This window comes from Mustela nigripes, chromosome 2 (assembly GCF_022355385.1).
Source record: "Mustela nigripes isolate SB6536 chromosome 2, MUSNIG.SB6536, whole genome shotgun sequence".
NCBI classification, from domain to species: Eukaryota; Metazoa; Chordata; class Mammalia; order Carnivora; family Mustelidae; genus Mustela; species Mustela nigripes.
Genome location: NC_081558.1, coordinates 61,229,601 through 61,247,272, shown reverse-complemented (window position 1 = coordinate 61,247,272; position 17,672 = coordinate 61,229,601). Strand labels below are relative to the sequence as shown.

The following is a 17,672-nucleotide window of genomic DNA, read 5'->3' as shown; positions in this document are numbered from 1 at the left end:
ACCTGAATGTTAAATCAAGGAAGGCAGAGGCCTTACTCATCTTTGGAACCACTCTGGATCTGAGCCCACGTAATGCATATAATTTTTGTGCAATAATGATTTCATAATAATTTTGTGTGTGTGTCCAAAGCCAAACATTTCCTGTGCCTTCATCCCAGTGACCCCCATGATGAATAATCTATCCAAAGGAAATCATTGAAGAGGAGAAAAGGAATTACACAGACATAAGTACTGTAATATGTATTTGTTAAATATTGGAAACAAGTTTATCAAAGGATAATGGTGAGTAAATTACAGTACTTGATATTGATGGAACATAATTCATTCTCTCGTTTAAACCAACTTACTGACTTTGCCAAGAGGGTGTCAGAAATACAGCGGTGAGTCAGTTGCCTTCAATGAGTACACAACCTGACAGAGCCTTCTAAAGCCATCATTAAAAACTATACAGAAACGGAACTATTTGTGGTCTAATGTTAAGAGAAAAATAGCAGATTACAAAACAGTCTGTACATGATGCTTTCAACTCTAAACGTGAAAGTGTGAACAAGTTCTGGGTGGAAAAATGAAGGTATTACATGCTTAGGTTATAGGTGACATTCTCTTTAGCATTACAATTGTTTTTCAAGCTCTAAAGTATTAGAACAACCCAGATGTCTACTGAAAAGGAGAGAAAGCTGCTCCTGGGACCCTGGCTCTCCAGGTTGGTAGTGGCATGAATGATGGAGGTTCTCTCCAGATGGGAAGGGGCTTGCCACAAGGCAATTGGAAAGAACATTCAAGCCAGTCTGGAGGGCTGGGTCAGGGAGGACCATCAACTTATATATCCAGGACTGTCCATTGAGTGCCACTGTAGGAACCAGCCTCCTCTGTATCTGAGCTCCCTCGAATAACACAGCCAAGTCTGCCAACACTGCCCCTTAAGCACTGTGCCAGATAGAGGGGAAAGCTGAAGTCTGGGAACCAGATAAGAGGGATACGACCTGCAAGAGTTGGTGGCTGGCTCCTCATGCTGGGAAGGATGCTCCTTATGTGAAAAGTACCTCTATCTCCATTCTGCAGATGAGGAAGCTGAAGCTGTCTTCAAGCTACTACTCAGTGGGCCAAGTGTTGAGCTGGGAATGGAAGCCATCCCTTCTTAGTTTGGGCCAGGGTTCTTTCTATTTATCTTCCTGGGTCTGGAAGCAGGTGATGATGCATATGGCTGGATGGAAGAGACCTGGCTGGCTGAGAGGAGGGATTCTTTCAGAAAGGGGAAGAAATGGGAAATCTGTTGGTGGGACTGCATGATGGAGGATCTCAAATTTGATGCAGTAGGCACTGGGCAACCATTGTAAGTTTGGGGGCATGATAGAAAGGGGTTTCAGGGAGAGGAGATTGGCAAGGTGTGCTGGCTGGTGTGATCAGTGAGGAGGTTGGCCCAGACATATAGGTTAATGGACAGCTCTTGTTCTATCAGATCAAAAAAGCACCCAGCCCTCCAGCTTCTTGGAACTATGTCTCTCTGCACTTTTAACCATGAGATTGGAATGGAAGCTGCCATATTATCTATTCTCCCTGCATGGATACAATCTGGTCTGGGGATGGACATCTGATTCAGACTTGGCCAATGAAAACCCTTCCCTGGGAATTTTAACCTTGGGACCAGAGAGGGATGGGTCTCAGTGTCTCATTATTGGCTAAGCTGTGTCACCACTCAGAGAGCTGAGAGCCAGAGAGAGGAAATTCTTGCTGGACTCAAGCTCTAGTTTCTACTTTGAGGGCACAGCCACTCTCTTGCGCAAGCCACCATATGAATAATACTCCCCACCTCCTCTTTCATTAAGGTAGTCTGAGTTAAATTTTTATCATTTGTAAACAAAAAGCCCTGGCATTTGCAGTTGACATTCTTACATTCTCAAAAATGCTTTGGGGTTGTTTTGGGGCATTCAGTTCATCAAGAGATAAGACTTTGGGTATTCCTTTTTCAGAGAAGGATGGACCCATCTCCGTCACTGGTGTGGTAGGTAAAATTGCTGCTCAAAATGCTTTCCCGCCTGCTCATTTGTGATTCAGTTGGGGAGAAACTGACGTGGACAGGATGGCCACACAGGACAGCCAGACATTTCCGATATAAGTGATTAAGGTATCTTCTGAACTTCTCTCCAGCAAATGCGTAGATAAATGGATTGAGGCAACAGTGGATAAACGCAATTGTCTCGGTCACACTGAGGGCCAACCTCAGATCCCTCTTCATGTCACAACTGGGAAAGAAGTTATAGAGATTAAGAGTCTCTAAGAAAATCATGATATTGTAGGGTGTCCAGAAGAGGAAAAACATGATGACCACCAGAAAGATCAGTTTGATGGCTTTGGCTTTCTTATGGTTCTTACAGGAAAACAGTGTCCGCATGATTCTGAAGTAACAGTAACTCATAATGAGCACGGGTAGCAAGAAGCCAAGCAAATTTGCCTCCACGTTGCGGAGCACAGGCCAGAGATCCTGCAGGACCTCAGGGTAGTCACCGAGGCATTCATTTTCTCTTTGTTTTGTGAACATGAACTGAGGTGCTGCCACCAAGATGGCTGCCGCCCAGACACCTAGGCTGATAGTGACACCATGCTGCACGGTCCGGTTGTGCATGGAGTTGGCCGCTAGGACAATGGCCAGGTACCTATCAATGCTGATGACAGTGATAAAGAATATGCCTCCAAAAAAGCCAATGAAGAAGAAGGCGGTGGTGAGTTTGCACACAGCATTGTGAAGGCCTTGTTCACTTATTAGGTAGTGAGTCCAGAAGGGTAAGGTGGCTACAAAGAGCAGATCAGACAAGGCCAAGTTCAGGAGGTAAATGTCAGTGATACTCTTGGGCTTCTGGCTATTGGTGAGGGCAAACACCACCAGCAAATTTCCCAGCAGGCCAAAGGCAAAGACAAGGGAGTAGAGTATGGACAGGAAGACGGTCCCAAAGGCCACGATGTTCCCCATATCACAGGCTTCAGCAGATTCATCGTACTCAAAGTCTTCCAAAATTGATTCAGGGGAGTGTGTGGGCATGGTGAGGGCCTGGATCAGAAAGGAAAACAAGTAACAGCATTAATTCTCAGAGAAACAAAGTTGGGATTCTGTCTGGTCCCACATATAAGCAGGCTGGAAGAAACAAATATTGGTTGGATGCCTAATGAATGACACTTCTCAATGTCACACATGTCATTTTGTTTAATCTCCACAACAGACTTTTGATGGAAGCTGCAATAGATTTCTCTGACAGAAGAGGAAATCAGGTCTCTGAGAGATTCAGAGACTTGCCCAGACCTACACAGTGAATGGCTCAGCTAGCATTTGAATCTAGACCTTTTGAAGCTTGAGACAGATCTTTTCTTATTTGATTTTCAAACAACTATCCAGAAGGCTGACCAGTGTGTGGATAACGGGAGAGAGAACTATGGGTATGGCTAAGAGGGAGTGAGGTGATACAGCCATAATTCCCATGTCTAGTCCAAAGTTCCTTGAAACAATTCTCCACCTCCCCTACCCTCTGGATCCCAATTTCTCTTGCAGGAGACAGACTAAAGAGAGAGGTCTCAGACACTCTTCAGACACACAGAGCCCTGAGCAGACCTGTACCCAGAAGCCCCTCATCTTTGTTTTTGAGAGCTCTTTCTCTTTTTCTTCCTCTTGGAACCAACAGGTCCTTCTCTTCCTTAAGGGATAAGACACAGAGTTGTACACTCTAGAGTGACCACCTGTTCTCGGTTTGCCCTGGACTTTCCTGATTTTAGCATCAAAAGTTGGAAACCCTTCAGTTCTAAGCAGACAGCCATGGATGACCATCCCACAAATTCAAATGAAGAGGAGTGTCGCCATTGCCTTCAGAGGGCCTCTGCTGTTATGAAAGGAATGCCTGATCCTGTATGGACCTGTTGTACTGGGTCCAGGTGGCTAATTCATCCCATAATTACCAGCCCTGCACTCACTGTGCCCTAGTGATTTATAAGAATTTTGTTCTTTCAGGACAAAAATTAAAAGAGAAGATATTTCTGCACAGGTTGAGAAGTAACACTTGTCCCCTTCTCTCTTCAGCTCTTCAGCCAGGACTCGCTTGTCACTCTAGAGGCAACAAGGGCAATCCTTTCACTCTGGCCCACTGGGGCCTCCTCCTCATTCTTGTGATGCCCCATACAGGCATCCCTGAGAACCCCCAAGTATGTTCAGAGCATACCTCCTGATTGTCACTGCCTCCCTCTCCACCACAACTAAAAACAAAATTCACACCTCTTTAACCAATGGAGTTTCCACACCCCACTGCATCCTTTTCATAGTGGTTTTACCAAGACTGTGTCTCTGCCAAGGTGAGTGTCCACCCTCCCAGCCAGGGCTTTGCTACTCCCTTCCCAGCCTCTGCATTGTGTTCTGGCCCATCTCTGCATCGTCCCCAGAGTCTTCCAGGAAAAAGTGGGTTAAGCCTTTCTGACTTGGGCGTCTCAGGCTGGGATGGACTTCTCAACCCCCAGGGAGGGTGTATGCTTTCTTTGCCTTAAGCTGCAATGCCCTTTTCTCAGAGATGAAACCCTGGCTGTGACCTTAATCAATAATATTCAGTTAACATAAAATGGCTGATATACTGCCCCTTTTGAGATACACAATGTCAGTTTCAAGCTGAGATATGGGGAGATGGGGAAATTCCTACTCCATGCAGGTAGCTTATGTTAGCGGCACATCTTCCCAGACACACAGCTTTGTGAGAGTGGAAATTGTCAAGCCCTCAGTGATCGTAAGTTTAGGAACCTAGAGCTACCATCCTCTTCCTCCTTCTATTTTCCCCAGTGAAAGAGCTGGCACAGTTGGCCTTGAGAGGAGGCCAAGGATAAGGAAGATTGTGTGGTATCTTAGTGCTCAGTGCTCAGGACTGTGCTCAGTCCTGTGGCTCAGGAACATTGTGCTGGTGCATTGGATTGATTTTGCCAAATCTGCATGATATAGGTTTAATTTCCACTCTGGGCACCATGGCTCATACACAGGGACCTCCTCTAAATCTTCCAGCGTGTGTCCCTGGGTCACTGAGGAGGGAGAACAGACAGGTGGGCAGACTCGGGCTCTCCTGAGGCTGAATCTCATGTCTGTTTCTCCAGCCAAGTGACCTTGGGTGAACTTGGAACCTCTGAGTCTGACGTTCCTCATCTGCAAGACTGCAACTCATTCTCATGTCTGTGCTCAGTGCTATTCTGAGGAGCGCACCTGGCATGGTGTGTTACATATAGCAGGCTCTTAATAAATGCAATTGGCAAGGAAGCAGAAGCACTTTGGACCTTTGCAATCATCCAGGTTTCCTGTGAACTCTTGTATTATGGCTCACTCCCACCCTAGGCATTGGTCTGTAAAGTTGGTTTTATTTTTTTTCCTGAAATAAAAAATATTTTCTTTTCAGATTTTTTTGGGGGTATGGGGGAGGAAGGGAGTAAAGAATACTTTTACTGAGTTTTCACTCAGCTGTCAGGTTCATTGCTAAACACACATTACTTATTTTGGGAAAAAATTCATTAATTGACTTGAAATTTAAAAAAGTAAACATACACAAAAATATGAGTTATATGAAAAATTAAAATAAATAAACAAGCAAATAGTTGAATAGTTGAATATGATAACCAGCACATAGTGCATGCTCAATAAATGGTAGCCAACACGTAACAGTATACTTACCTCTACTTTATGGGCAAGTAGATGCACTCAGAGAGGGTGAGTAACTTGCTCAATGCCACACAGCTGGCGTGTGGCAGGGCTGCCATTTGGGCCCACGTGTGGCCAGCCTATCTGCCCTGCCTGCTTTCGACTGGGAGTTCCTGAGGGAGGAACAGGATCTTCTTCAGCTCTGCAGACTAGTATTTGACAGAGAGGGAGAGGCCTAGCACCAAGCAAATGCCACAGGAATATTTGCAGGCGGCTAAATACTGTCTCCTAAACTTTCATTCCCAATTGTTCTGTGGGAGAAATAGTGACAGTGGCCTTTTGATTGTCTAGTTCCCAGAGGTGCCCACAGGGCCCCTGAGTGTCCTTTCTGATCCCAGGCCAGGGACCCTTGTTTGAACTCCTAGTGCTTAGTGGACGCCTAGTGTGTTGAATAAAGGAATGAGTGAGTGAGCAAATGAATGAATAGAAGACATAGAGAAGCAGAAGTCACTTTTGCCACACTGCAGAACCCTTGGAGACAAGCACAGACCCACCAGCTCTCCAGGGTCAGAAATCACAGCTTGCCGTGACAAAACGCTCTTCCATGCCAGCATCAGGGCCCAGCTATGCCTCACTGCATGGCTGGGAGTGGCCCAGGCTTCTATGTAGTCTGAGCCCACCACCAGTTTGAACCCAGCTTTGCTGGTTAAGAAGCCTAGAGCATGCGAGGGCACCATTTACAACAGAAACCTGATGTCCAGGAAGGATGTCACTGAATTATTCCACTGAACTTGACAGACTGATCAAGAGAAGGACCTTTTTAGGAAGGGTAGGCCTGAGCTTATTATTCCTCTTATTATTCCTGGATCCTCTGAGATGTCCCATGACTGGGAGACAAGCCTAATGATGGGGCCTCCTGGCAATAGACGGGAGCAGGGCCAGTCCTTGACAGTGGGCTTCTGGGCAGGCTGAACAGCCACCAGGGATCTGATTGGCTGGACACAGGCATTCCTGGCCCCTGAGGACAGCAGGAACCAAGTGCAGGGATCCAAGGAGATAAGCCTTCTTTGCAAGGCCTCCTCAGCCTAGTCTCCTACACATGGGACTGTGAGACGAGAGATGCGTGCGGGACAAGCTAAATGGTGTTGAACTGCAAAAGTCTGAGTAGAGCCCAGACGCAGAGCTCTGAGCGCACATGTGCTGAGCCCAGACGCAGAGCTCTGTGCACACGTGTGTTTCATACTCCAGTAGAAACGACCCTGCTCTGTCAACTTGCTCGCTTGCCTCTGTCTCCGCTCCTTCTCTGCTTCCTCCGGCCCACTTCCTTTTCTCAGGTCTGCTCGTTTATTTTTCAACTGTTTTTGGGTCATCATTTACCCATTGTTTCCAATCAGCTTCCTTGTTCTCTACTTCCCCTTTCATTTATGTGGCCTGCATCCACTTTCCTCTTCTGTTCCACATCCTTTTCAGGCTGCTTCCCCCATCTTTTGGCTTCACATTCTGCTTACTATCTGCTAGACCCCATGCATCTTTCCTTGTTTTGTGTTGGTTGGCTTTTTCTCCTTTGCTCTCTGCTTACGGCTTTTTAGAACCCTGAGTGAAGACCAGGTTTGAGGTTCTGTTGGTTTCTAACACCAAGAAAAGTTTTTCCTTTGCAAAGGAAATTAGAGGATGGTAAAGATTGCTCAAGCCCGGACTCCAACATTCTCCATGGGGGTGACACCATGCTGAGAATGTTCCAGAGCCTGAAGCTATCTTTGGCAAGCCCAGTATGGAAGGGGAGGAGGCTGCCATTCTTGGATACCCCGAGTGCCTCGCTCTGTACACAAGACCCTATTTCTTTCCCTCAACAGCCCTCCATGAGAATGGTTGCCCTTCTTGTGTGACAGAACCAACAGCAGCTAGGAGAGATCAGGACACTCGTCCAAGGAGCAACCGAGCCCATATTTCAGCCCACATGAGCCTCTCCACAGAGACATGCTCCAGGCCTGACACCAGGCTCTTCCTGTTGGAGCAGAAGCCTGAAGCTTATCGCAGACCACTTCTCTAGATCTAGAATGGAGAAATAGTAGACTCAGTCCCCACTGGAAAGAAGATGACCCGTGATGCCAGCCTGAACACTTGTGCTGGGTTTCTCCCCTCTGGACTCAGAACCCATAGGGCTGACCCTGGGGGGAAAGGCTGGTAATTGGGAGATGAAGTGGGGAGATATTCACCTCTCCAGCCATGACTAGGGGATCCTCACTGCCAGACCCCCAGAATATAGCTCTCATCAATGCTGGCAAAGAAAATTGGAACTCTTTTCTCCAGAGAAGAGGCTGAAAGCTGTAGGCTAATATTCTGCCTTCAACTATACGGTGACGCATATCCTTCTCATGATGAGCACTGAGTAATGAATGCAATTGTTGAATCACTATTTGGTACACCGGACACTCATACAACATTGCATAGTAACCATAGTGGAATTAAAATAAAAAGTTAACAAGAAACAGGGCAGGGTGATGCTGTTCTGAGCCATGTGCTTCACAGGGGCCCCACATCCCACTGACAGCTCAGAGACCCTGGGCAGCTCACTCTGACTCTGCCTCAGTTTCCTCATAGGTAACATGAAAGCATCGGACCAGACTGTCCCTAAGGGCCCAGACAGCTCTGGCATGCTTACATTTTCAACAAGAACCAAGCAGAAGGAAATAGTCTCCAAGCACAACACAAGTCCTGTGTCAGTGAGAGCGTGGCCTAGCGTCAAGGGAAGTGACTGCTCATGAACATGAAACTTCTGGGCTCACAGTCTGCCAGCATTCAGGGGGTTTCTGTTTGGAGACAGAGAGCTGGGGCAGTTGACTCTGGTCCCGACAATTCTTGAGCTTTGCCTTGTCGTAGATAGGAGGCTTTTGGGTCTGAGCCCAAGCCCACAACCCCCGCTGTTTGGGCGCGGGAGTCTTACCAGATCCTGATGGTTTTCCCATGTATAAAGACAGCCAACTTTCTGAGGCACCCTGTGGGATGCAGGGAGAGGTGAGGAGGAGAAGGGAAAGGAGAGGCAGGTTCAGGGGCCCCAAACTGCACACAGAGGAACTCTAAAGGGCCATTTACACCTAGGAGCCCCTCCCCTGTGCAAGTGACCCAAGTGGCTCTCTGTGTCAGCAAGCAGCCCACCTGAGACAACGTGGCCTCACCCACCCACCAGTGTTTGCACCCACCAAAATGGACACCTCAAGTCAAGACCAGCAGTGGGAGAAAACAGCCCTGAGGCTGCTCGATGAGCCAGCCCCTCATCCAAGCCGCAGTGGGTTAGGGTTTGATACACCTACATCTCGTTTCCTCTTCTAAGAACACTAAGCTATTCACTTATCTCTGCCACACTGTGAAATTCTGAAGGGAAATACTTTAGGATTTTAAATTAATTATTAACTAAGCCAATATCTATTATGTATCTTTTTTTAAAAAGATTTTATTTATTTATTTGACAGAGGGAGAGAGATCACAAGTAGGCAGAGAGGCAGGCAGAGAGAGAAGGGGAAGCAGGCTTTCCGCTGAGCAGAGAGCCCGATGTGGGGCTCCATCCCAGGACCCTGGGAACATGACCTGAGCTGAAGGCAGAGGCTTAGCCCACTGAGCCACCCAGGTGCCCCTCTGTTATGTATCTTAACCATATGCTTGTATAAAGACAAATAAAAATTGGGCACCTGGGTGGCTCAGTGGGTTAAAGCCTCTGCCTTCGGCTCAGATCATGATCCTGGGGTCCTGGGATTGAGCCTCACATCAGGCTCTCTGCTCAGGGGGAGCCTGCTTCCCCCTCCTCTCTCTCTCTCTGCCTGCCTCTCTGCCTACTTGTGATCTCTGTCTGTCAAATAAATAAATAAACTCTTTAAAAAAAAAAGGACAAATAAAAATAATATCTAAGAGGCCTACTTCTCCTCCTTGAAAGTAAAGGAAGGGATTCTTTTTTGCTTACTTTGGGATTCTTTCAATGCTTACTTTAGAAAACTTGTCACCGGAAGTACATTCTCCTCTCTCTGAAATGTGGGTTTGTGTCCTTTTGAAAATGTGATCACCTCTTTTGTCAGCTTTATGACCCAGGAATCTTTCTCAAGGACCTGGGGGCCCTCTCTTCGAAAAGTAAACATCAAGAATTAGGGCCCATGGGGCTGGTTCAGTCCCTTAAGCGGCTGACTTCAGCTCAGGTCATGATCTCAGCTCATGGGTTTGAGCTCCATGTCAGGCTCCCTGCTCAGTGGGGAATCTGCTTCTCCCTCTCCCCTCCCCTTGCTTGTGCTCTCTCTCTCTCAAATAAATAAAATCTTAAAAACAAAAAACAACAACAAAAAAAACAACGAATTAGCGCCCCTGTCACCCAGTTTCTGTGGAAGGGTAGGATACTAACTTGAGTAGGTGCTTTGTTCCAAGCTGCAAAGATACCTCTCATCATAAAGATATGAGTCTATTTTTTCTCTGGATGAAGCTAGTCAGCTAGCACAGATGGTCATCCCAGTTCCCATGGTAAAGTTAGGATGACTGTGTGTGACTGTCGAGTTCTCTCATGTGAGGACTAGGTATGTGTCTCTCATGTTATGGATTGTATCTGCTTGGCTGTACGAAAAGGTGAGGTTTTTTTTGTTTTTTTGTTTTTTTGTTTTTTTTTTACCCCATCTCTGCAATCTCTTAGCAGATTGTCTGAGATGTGCACCACATTCTGGTTTCATACCTCATTAATAATAAAAGTGTTTTCCTTCTCTATTATCTCTGTGAGAGTCTTTTCTGGATTGGAGATCTTATTTTTAATTTTATTTCCTCAACGCTAGGCACTGTACTCCATTTGGTGGAGGTAAGAATGGCTAAGATACAGGCTCCAAGTTACTGTTAATGTGCAGTAGCAGAATATAAGAAAAGTTAGGGGAAACCAAAGGATTGTATCATTTCAGCTGAGTCTTAAAGCTGGGGGGATCTTCCAGATAGACAAATGTGGTGGTGGGAAGCAGGGATGGGGGTATTGAAGCCAAAGGCACTGAGAGTCTAAACACAGGGATGTATCCCAGGACCAGGGCTCCGCAAAGGGAGTGTGAGGGAATATACTAGAAACAGACAGAGGTGAGGATGGTGGGAATAGAAGTGGCTGGCATGCTCCTGGAGTCTTCACAGAAGTCAAGTTTAGTCTGTGTGGAAGGTTCAGGAAAAGATGCAGAGAAACGACTGAGAAGGCAGAAGAGAGGTGAACAGAGGGCCCTCAGATTCCACTCTAAGAAACTGTAGGAAAATTATAGGACTTTGAAAGAGGGGGGGAATTACTGCCCTGTGCTAGTGTCCTGGCTAGCATACCTTTCAGAGCTACCTCCCCCTTTCATTGTTTGGCCAGTACACAGCTCTGTAAGTTTGGGAGACTGATAGCAATGCGATGATCTTGTTTGCAGAAATAGAAACTGTCTGGTGGAAACGTGCCTGATAATTACCTGTGGTTAGGTACCAGTTTTGCTTGAGTCTGTACATTTCTAGAAGTTTTACATCCAGGCTGGTGTCTGCTCATTGCCATTGCTGAATAGGCAGGCACCGTGTGAATGTTCCACGGTCATCTCCTCCACTGTCAATGCACCCCTGGGTAGCTGTGGACAGCACCGTCATGAACATTTGTACATGCGCATCTACATCTCCCACAGCATGGGATGCATTTTTAAAATGCAGATCCCAAAAAAGACCTACTGTGTGAATCCATGCCTCTGATGGTAAAAAACAGGCAACGATAATGCTTATTGTTTAGGGATGCGTATCTAGGTGGTAGAATTCTAAGGATGGGAGGGCAGTCAGGAAGGGACATAAAGGAGGCTGCTGGGGGCCAGCCTGGGTTTCTCCTGTAGCCTGGTTGATGGTTTGGTGGAAGTTGATTTATAAGGTGTTAACCTGCACACTGTTCTTTGAGTGTGCTGTATTTTCATAGTGAGCATAGGTTTAAGGAAAAGGGCAAAGAGGGCCTGCAAATTTTTTTTTATTTTAATATTTAAAGATAGGTGCCTGGGTGGCTCAGTCAGTTGATTTTGGCTCAGGTCATGATCTTGGGGTTGTGAGATTGAGACCCACGTCAGGCTCTGCTCTCAGTGCGGAGTCTCTCTCTCTCAAATAAAAACAAGTAAATAAATAAATAAAGTCCTTGGGGCACCTGGGTGGCTCAGTGGGTTAAAGCCTCTGCCTTCAGCTCAGGTCATGATCTCAGGGTCCTGGGATCAAGCCCCGCATCGGGCTTTCTGCTCAGTGGGGAGCCTGCTTCCTCCTCTCTCTCTCTGCCTGCCTCTCTGCCTGCTTGTGATCTCTGTCTGTCAAATAAATGGATAAAATCTTTTAAAATAAATAAATAAATAAATAAAATCTTTTAAAATATGTATTTATAGAGATGTGCTATAGGTTTTCCTCCCTGCAAAGATACATAACCCAGTAGAGTTGCTCTTTGGCCAGATCAGAAGAGGGGGTGGTTGAGGCCCGACTGTGGCACCCCCTGGGATAACCAGGGCATTCTGAGTCTCCACCAAGGGCAGGGAGTATCAGGACTCGGCTGGAAGCCCCAGCTTCGGTGCTGCTGGGCAGTCGGTGAGGCAAGTCCTGGGAATCCCTGGACTGTGCTGCTGGGAATCCGAGCAAGTTCCCAGAAAAGCCAGCAGAGAACCTGGCCTTATGCCACTCTGGGCTCTACCTCCTCCTAACAGTGACCTGTTGTAGGACAGCGGGAGATCCCGTCCCTGTCCAGCTCCGCTGCTGTGGGTGCTGACTCTGGCCATCTTCAAGGGGGAGATCTTGGGGCCTGAGTAAAACAGGGGTAGCCAAGGACTCTGTTCCAGGTCAGAGGTCAGGTCGGGGATTGGGTAAGCTGAAGGGAGGTCTTTGAGGCCAGGACCATACGTGATATTGCTGCCTTTCCACAGCCCGGCCAGGGTGGGAATGAGGGGTCTCCTGGAAGGGGGTGGGGTAAGGAATGGAAGCTGGTTCTGACCTGGCTGGGGTCTGGCATACCCCTTCTCCCTGCCCCTCACAACCTCATTTGAACGTCATTAGTAGTCTTAAGGTGCACAAACCTGATCTTCAGCTTCCCACAATGACAACACATATTGTTTACTGAGCACCAGATATGGCCAGACAGTGTGGTCAGAACTGTACACACTTTGTCCTTAATACTCACAGATACACAACCTATATTCCTGACTTGGCTTCATCGAAGATCAACTCATGGCCAGTATTCATGTTAAAGCAATGCCTGAGGCTCAGCAAGGCAAGGGCCGAGCCAGAGCTTCATTATAAGCAAAGCCGCCTCTCCCACCCACAGAGAGAGTGACAGTTGTGGAGCCTGGCTTTGGGGATGGTCAGCATGGGGCTGACACGCCGTTGGAGCTCCCTTCTGGGGGTATGAGCAAGAGCCACATCCTGCCCGGCTCTTGAAACGTGTGAAATGAAGCCAAGCTAAGAGGCAAGCAAATCCAAACCTGTGCACGTACACATGAATACGCACACATGCACACACTCACACAGGGGTGCCCAGTTGTCACGTGGCTCCTCTTACAGAGCCCAGTCCCCTCCCAGGCACTCCCAGGCATGGGGTGAGCTGCCCCCATGCAACCCTGGAAGCCCGCAGAAGCTTCGTGGGCTTTCTTTGTTTTTTTCCTTTTGTCCTTTCTTTTTTTTTTACCCCTTCCTTCCTTCTCTTTCTTTTCTTCCTTCCTTCCTTTCTTTTGTTTTCCTTCCTTCCTTTCTTCCTTTTCTTTCTTTCTCTTCTGATTCTATTTATTTGAGAGAGGAGAGAGAGAGAGCACACTGAGCAGGGGCAGCAACAGATGGGGAGGGAGAGGGACAAGCAGACTGCGCTGAATTTGGAGCCCAACGCTAGGCTGGATCTCAGCATCCTGAGATATGATCTGGGTCCAAACCAAGAGTCAGAGGCTCAAACAACTGAACCATGGGTGGGGAGGCATCAGGGGAAACTTTCTAGTCTGTTTCTCAGACAATCCAGTCTTTTTTTCTCCTTTAGGTTCAACTTTTCTACCGTGAGTTTTCTACCTGAAGTATTTGAAAAAGAAAATAGCCTTTTTGCGGGGAGAGGAAATCCTAAAACTCCCTGGCCTTTCTCTGAGTGCGGCTGAGAACCTCCAGAGCAGAGACCGCAGAATCTGTGAGGCCAAGATGGCCGGATAAAGGTCAAGCAAGGAGAAATGACAGGTCTCATCAGTCCTGGGACCTCCATGTAGTTCCTCCTCTGGTGCACCCATGAGTGCACACCATTTCTGAGCATGTGTCTGCTCAGAATCCCTGAGACTGTTTTCCCACAACACAAACCCTCTGAGCCCGAGTCCTCACAATGATTATAACAGCATATATTAATAGTGAACATCGAATTTGTGTTGGCAATTTATTCATTGAAATAGTTGTCATTGTAAATGCAGTAGGTGCTCTTTATAACAAGTGTAGGTGGCACCAAAAAAAAAAAAAACCACCACCAACAATAATAAAGGGAAAAAGAGAAACAACACAGAAGCAAATGATCTACCATCCAACGTCCCAGAATCAAACACAGCTGGCTTTCACCCGTTCCCGTGCAATGGCACTTCATGTTTTTATATTTATATCAAGTGTAATTATATTTATATGTAAGATGGAAGTGCTATATTAAACATTTTTTATTATAAAAAGTTCAAACATACATAAAAGCAGAGAGCACCCCCAAACACGCCCCACACAGCTCCAATTAGCAGCTCATGGTCCCGATTTCATCTATTCCCCACTCCATGCTCTGCTAGATTATTTCAAAATAAATCCAGGTGTCGTACCATGAACAGGTAAGTGTGGGTCTCCAAAAGTATAAGAACTCTTTTTAAACAAAATAATAACTTTGTTACTATTTCTCACTTTAAGAAGTTACAAAATCCTCACTCTCACCCGTATCCAATTTTAAATGATGCTTCTTTCAGGTAATACCTACCCATGAGCAGTTCTCCATGCCCCTAACATGTAATCACCGATGTTTCTAAAGGTATTTTGCATCGAACAATCACCGATGGTCTCATCACCCGCTGCCTGCCACCCCTCAAGCCCCTTGGACGTTAGGCTGCAACAGCTTTGGGGAAATGGTCTCTCTTAGCGTGGAAAGCAAACCAGCATCCATACCCACCGTGATCTCTGGCCACCATGCCCCACCTCGCGAGCCCACAGGTGCTGGCAAGTTTTCTGCTCCTACCTGGGCAGGGCCTGGGAAGGAAACCTCCGGACGTGACAATCAACCACTCGGTCCCACGGTCCCTGCCTCTGTCACAGAGTATTTCCTTTTCCCTCCCTCTGAGGGCATCTTTATTTGCAAAGTTAGCCAATAGTAGCGGGTTTCCTGTGAGGTAGACTATCTTTAGATGTTGCCGCAGGCAGGCTCAGAACCTCCCAGGCTGAAGGCCAGCTGATGGCAGGGGGGTTTAAACTCACAAGCCTGGAGGACAGAGCCGGAGGCAGACCCACCAGGCAAGCAACAATGTGGAGGCCGTGTTATTTGCCACCTTTGGGGGAGGGCAGAGAATAGTGCAGTTCTCAGGAGCCACTAACACCCACTGAACCTCAATTTTCCCACCTGTAAAAAGGGGTCCACAGCACTCACCAGGCTGCACTGGAGTGCACAGTAAATGAACTGTAGCTTCTCTCTTCAGAGGACATATTTGGGAGCTTACTAGAAATGCAGCACCTCAGCCCTGCCACTGAATGAGACTCTGCATTTTGATGAAATTCTTAGGAAATTGATCCTAAAATTGATCATAAAATCCTAAATTGATGAATTTTGAGAAGGCTTGGCACAAAAACTTTAGTGAGTACCTGACACCTGGTAGGAGCTTCCAAATTTTTTACTCCCCACCTTCCTCCTCCAGGGCTTTTAGAGGCTCCCTCTACCTTGTGGTCAAGTCTAAGGTATATGTCTCTGGGGCAAACTGGCACAGGCTTGTTCCCCACTGTCTCCCACAGCCCGCGCTGCTCCGGCTGGGGGGGAGCAGCTGCACCAGACTCTTCTGGGCCGAGCTCCTGCTCCTGGCCCTGGCAGGCCTGTTGCCCCTCTGCAGCCCAAACCTCCACCGCCACGGCCTCACTAACTTCCCACCGCTTCCTTACCCGCCTGGCTCACCTACAAGGCAAACACTACTGATGGCTCCCTCAGCTGGGGCCCACCCTGGGTCTAGCACCCCCAGCACACCTTTATTAAAGGGTCAGGGACCCCTCTAAGGCCCTCCTGGCTCCCTGCTGCATGTCTTGTAGCCTGCGCCCCAGCACCCCTGTGGTCCTCATAGCTGTGTCGTAGCAGGCAGGGCTGTCCTGTGTGCTCCCCACCTGGCCTCCTCTGTCCTGATGGCCAGGACAGAGCTGTGAGTGGGACTGCAGTGGCCCAGGCTGGGTGACCTGCTGGCGTTAGAGGAAGTCTGCAGCCGGTTTCCCTTCCTTGTTTCCCTCTGGCCAGGAGCCTGTAGCACCCCTCCCCCATGCCTGCCTTCCTCATCTCTACCCCACAGCCACCTGTCCCAGGGCCCACCCAGCGGGGCCAGCTGCTTCAACCTCCCTTTGCCTGCCTGAGACTCCCCTCCTGCTTCTCTGAATACTCCTCTCTGGGATCCTGCCAAGACACTCTCTCTTCCGGTCACACAGTCTTCCTGGACAACCTCATCCACTGCACGTCATTGACCACCTCTGTGTTCTGATTCCCTGTCTCCAGCCAGGGCCTGAATAACCTCCAGTGCCCATCTGTGTCCTTCACACCTCTTGCCCTTTACCCCATTGACCATTCTCCTCCATCTGGAAGCCAGAGAGTGCTTTCCCAAGTGCAAGTGCCTGCCTAAACCCTCCAGAGCTTCCCCTCACTGTGAGTTTCAGTCCCAGGTTTGTAAGTGTGGCCTTGGCATGATCCCACCCCTTTGGATGGCCTAACCTGTTCTAACCACCCCACCCCCACCCCAAGTGCATGTTTGGGCTGCTCTTCTCTTCCCACTTCACCAGGCTGGGGGACCTGGCTTTGATTTCACTTCCTTGATGCTAACAGGCTTTTGCTGCCCTGTAGGAGCTGGCAGCAGAAAGGACTGTGACTCACAGCCCAACGAGTGGCATGCTTGTGCCGGTTCCCTGGCCTCCCAAATTCCAGAGGGACGTGCATGGTGGACCCAGATGGATGCTTGCACACGAAGGAGGTTGCATGATGAGAGAGGAACCGTGAGCTTGAGGAGCACACCATTTTATAGCCGGCAGTGAGCAAGCCTGCTCAATGGCCCTGACTGAGGGAGACATGACCTCATTCCTCAGGCTGCAGATACCACCCTGAGAAATGGGCCAAGGAAAGGGCAGCTGGGGCTCTCCATTCTCGGTGTCCTCTGAGAGCTGGGAGATTGATAGCCTTCCCACTCAGGCCACACCTCTGCCGACCTCGGAAAAGGCCCCTCAGGTTCTACCCTGTGGACCTCCTCTCCCTGGACCCCTATTCCTCCCTCTCCAGTGCTCCCATGCTGTGCTGCCTTGGGCCTGTATTCATCTCTCACTTTCACAGCCCCTTGGCTTCACCCTTTGTCTGAGATGTTCCTTGTGAAGGGTAACAGTGCACGAGCACCAAATTTTCTGCGTGGCTAGATCCATTATTGTGAGCTGTAGGTCCTCTAGAAGTAGCAAATGCGGAGGCGGGGGCATTCTCTGACCTCTCCCTGTCTGCCTCAAGACAGAGCCTCTAAAAGGAGCTTGGTTGTCACAGATCTTTCCCCCAGGAGCTTCGAGAGCCAGGGATCATTGACATTTGTCACAAGAGAAGGAACTGGAAGTCCCCACCACACCCCGACACACTTGGTCACAAACCAACATACCTCCCATCTATTCTTCTAAGGACCTGTTCGCTTTCCTACAAATCATTTACTCTGTCAGAAGAACAACCCCCACCCTTTCCTTAGGAAGCTGGTATTTAAGTCTGAATTCTAAACCACTCTGTGGAGGCACTCATTTTTCTCTGCCTACCTCCCATGTGTATACGACACATATGTGTTAATAACCTTTT

At 48.1% G+C, this 17,672-nt stretch overlaps 1 protein-coding gene across 2 annotated transcripts; it reads right to left on the bottom strand.

The window, feature by feature from the left end:
- Positions 1–225: 225 nt before the first annotated feature.
- On the bottom strand, positions 226–14,941 carry CX3CR1 (C-X3-C motif chemokine receptor 1). Of its 2 annotated transcripts, none has more exons than XM_059387940.1 (2): positions 14,853–14,941; positions 226–3,046 (listed from the first exon to the last, which is right to left on the bottom strand). In XM_059387940.1, exon 2 carries the CDS (start codon positions 3,035–3,037, stop codon positions 1,967–1,969), a length of 1,071 nt encoding a protein of 356 aa, XP_059243923.1. In that variant the 5' UTR covers positions 3,038–3,046; positions 14,853–14,941; the 3' UTR covers positions 226–1,966. The 2 variants fall into 2 exon arrangements, with proteins under 2 accessions (XP_059243923.1, XP_059243924.1); XM_059387941.1 differs by having other exon boundaries at positions 14,787–14,919.
- Positions 14,942–17,672: the final 2,731 nt, after the last annotated feature.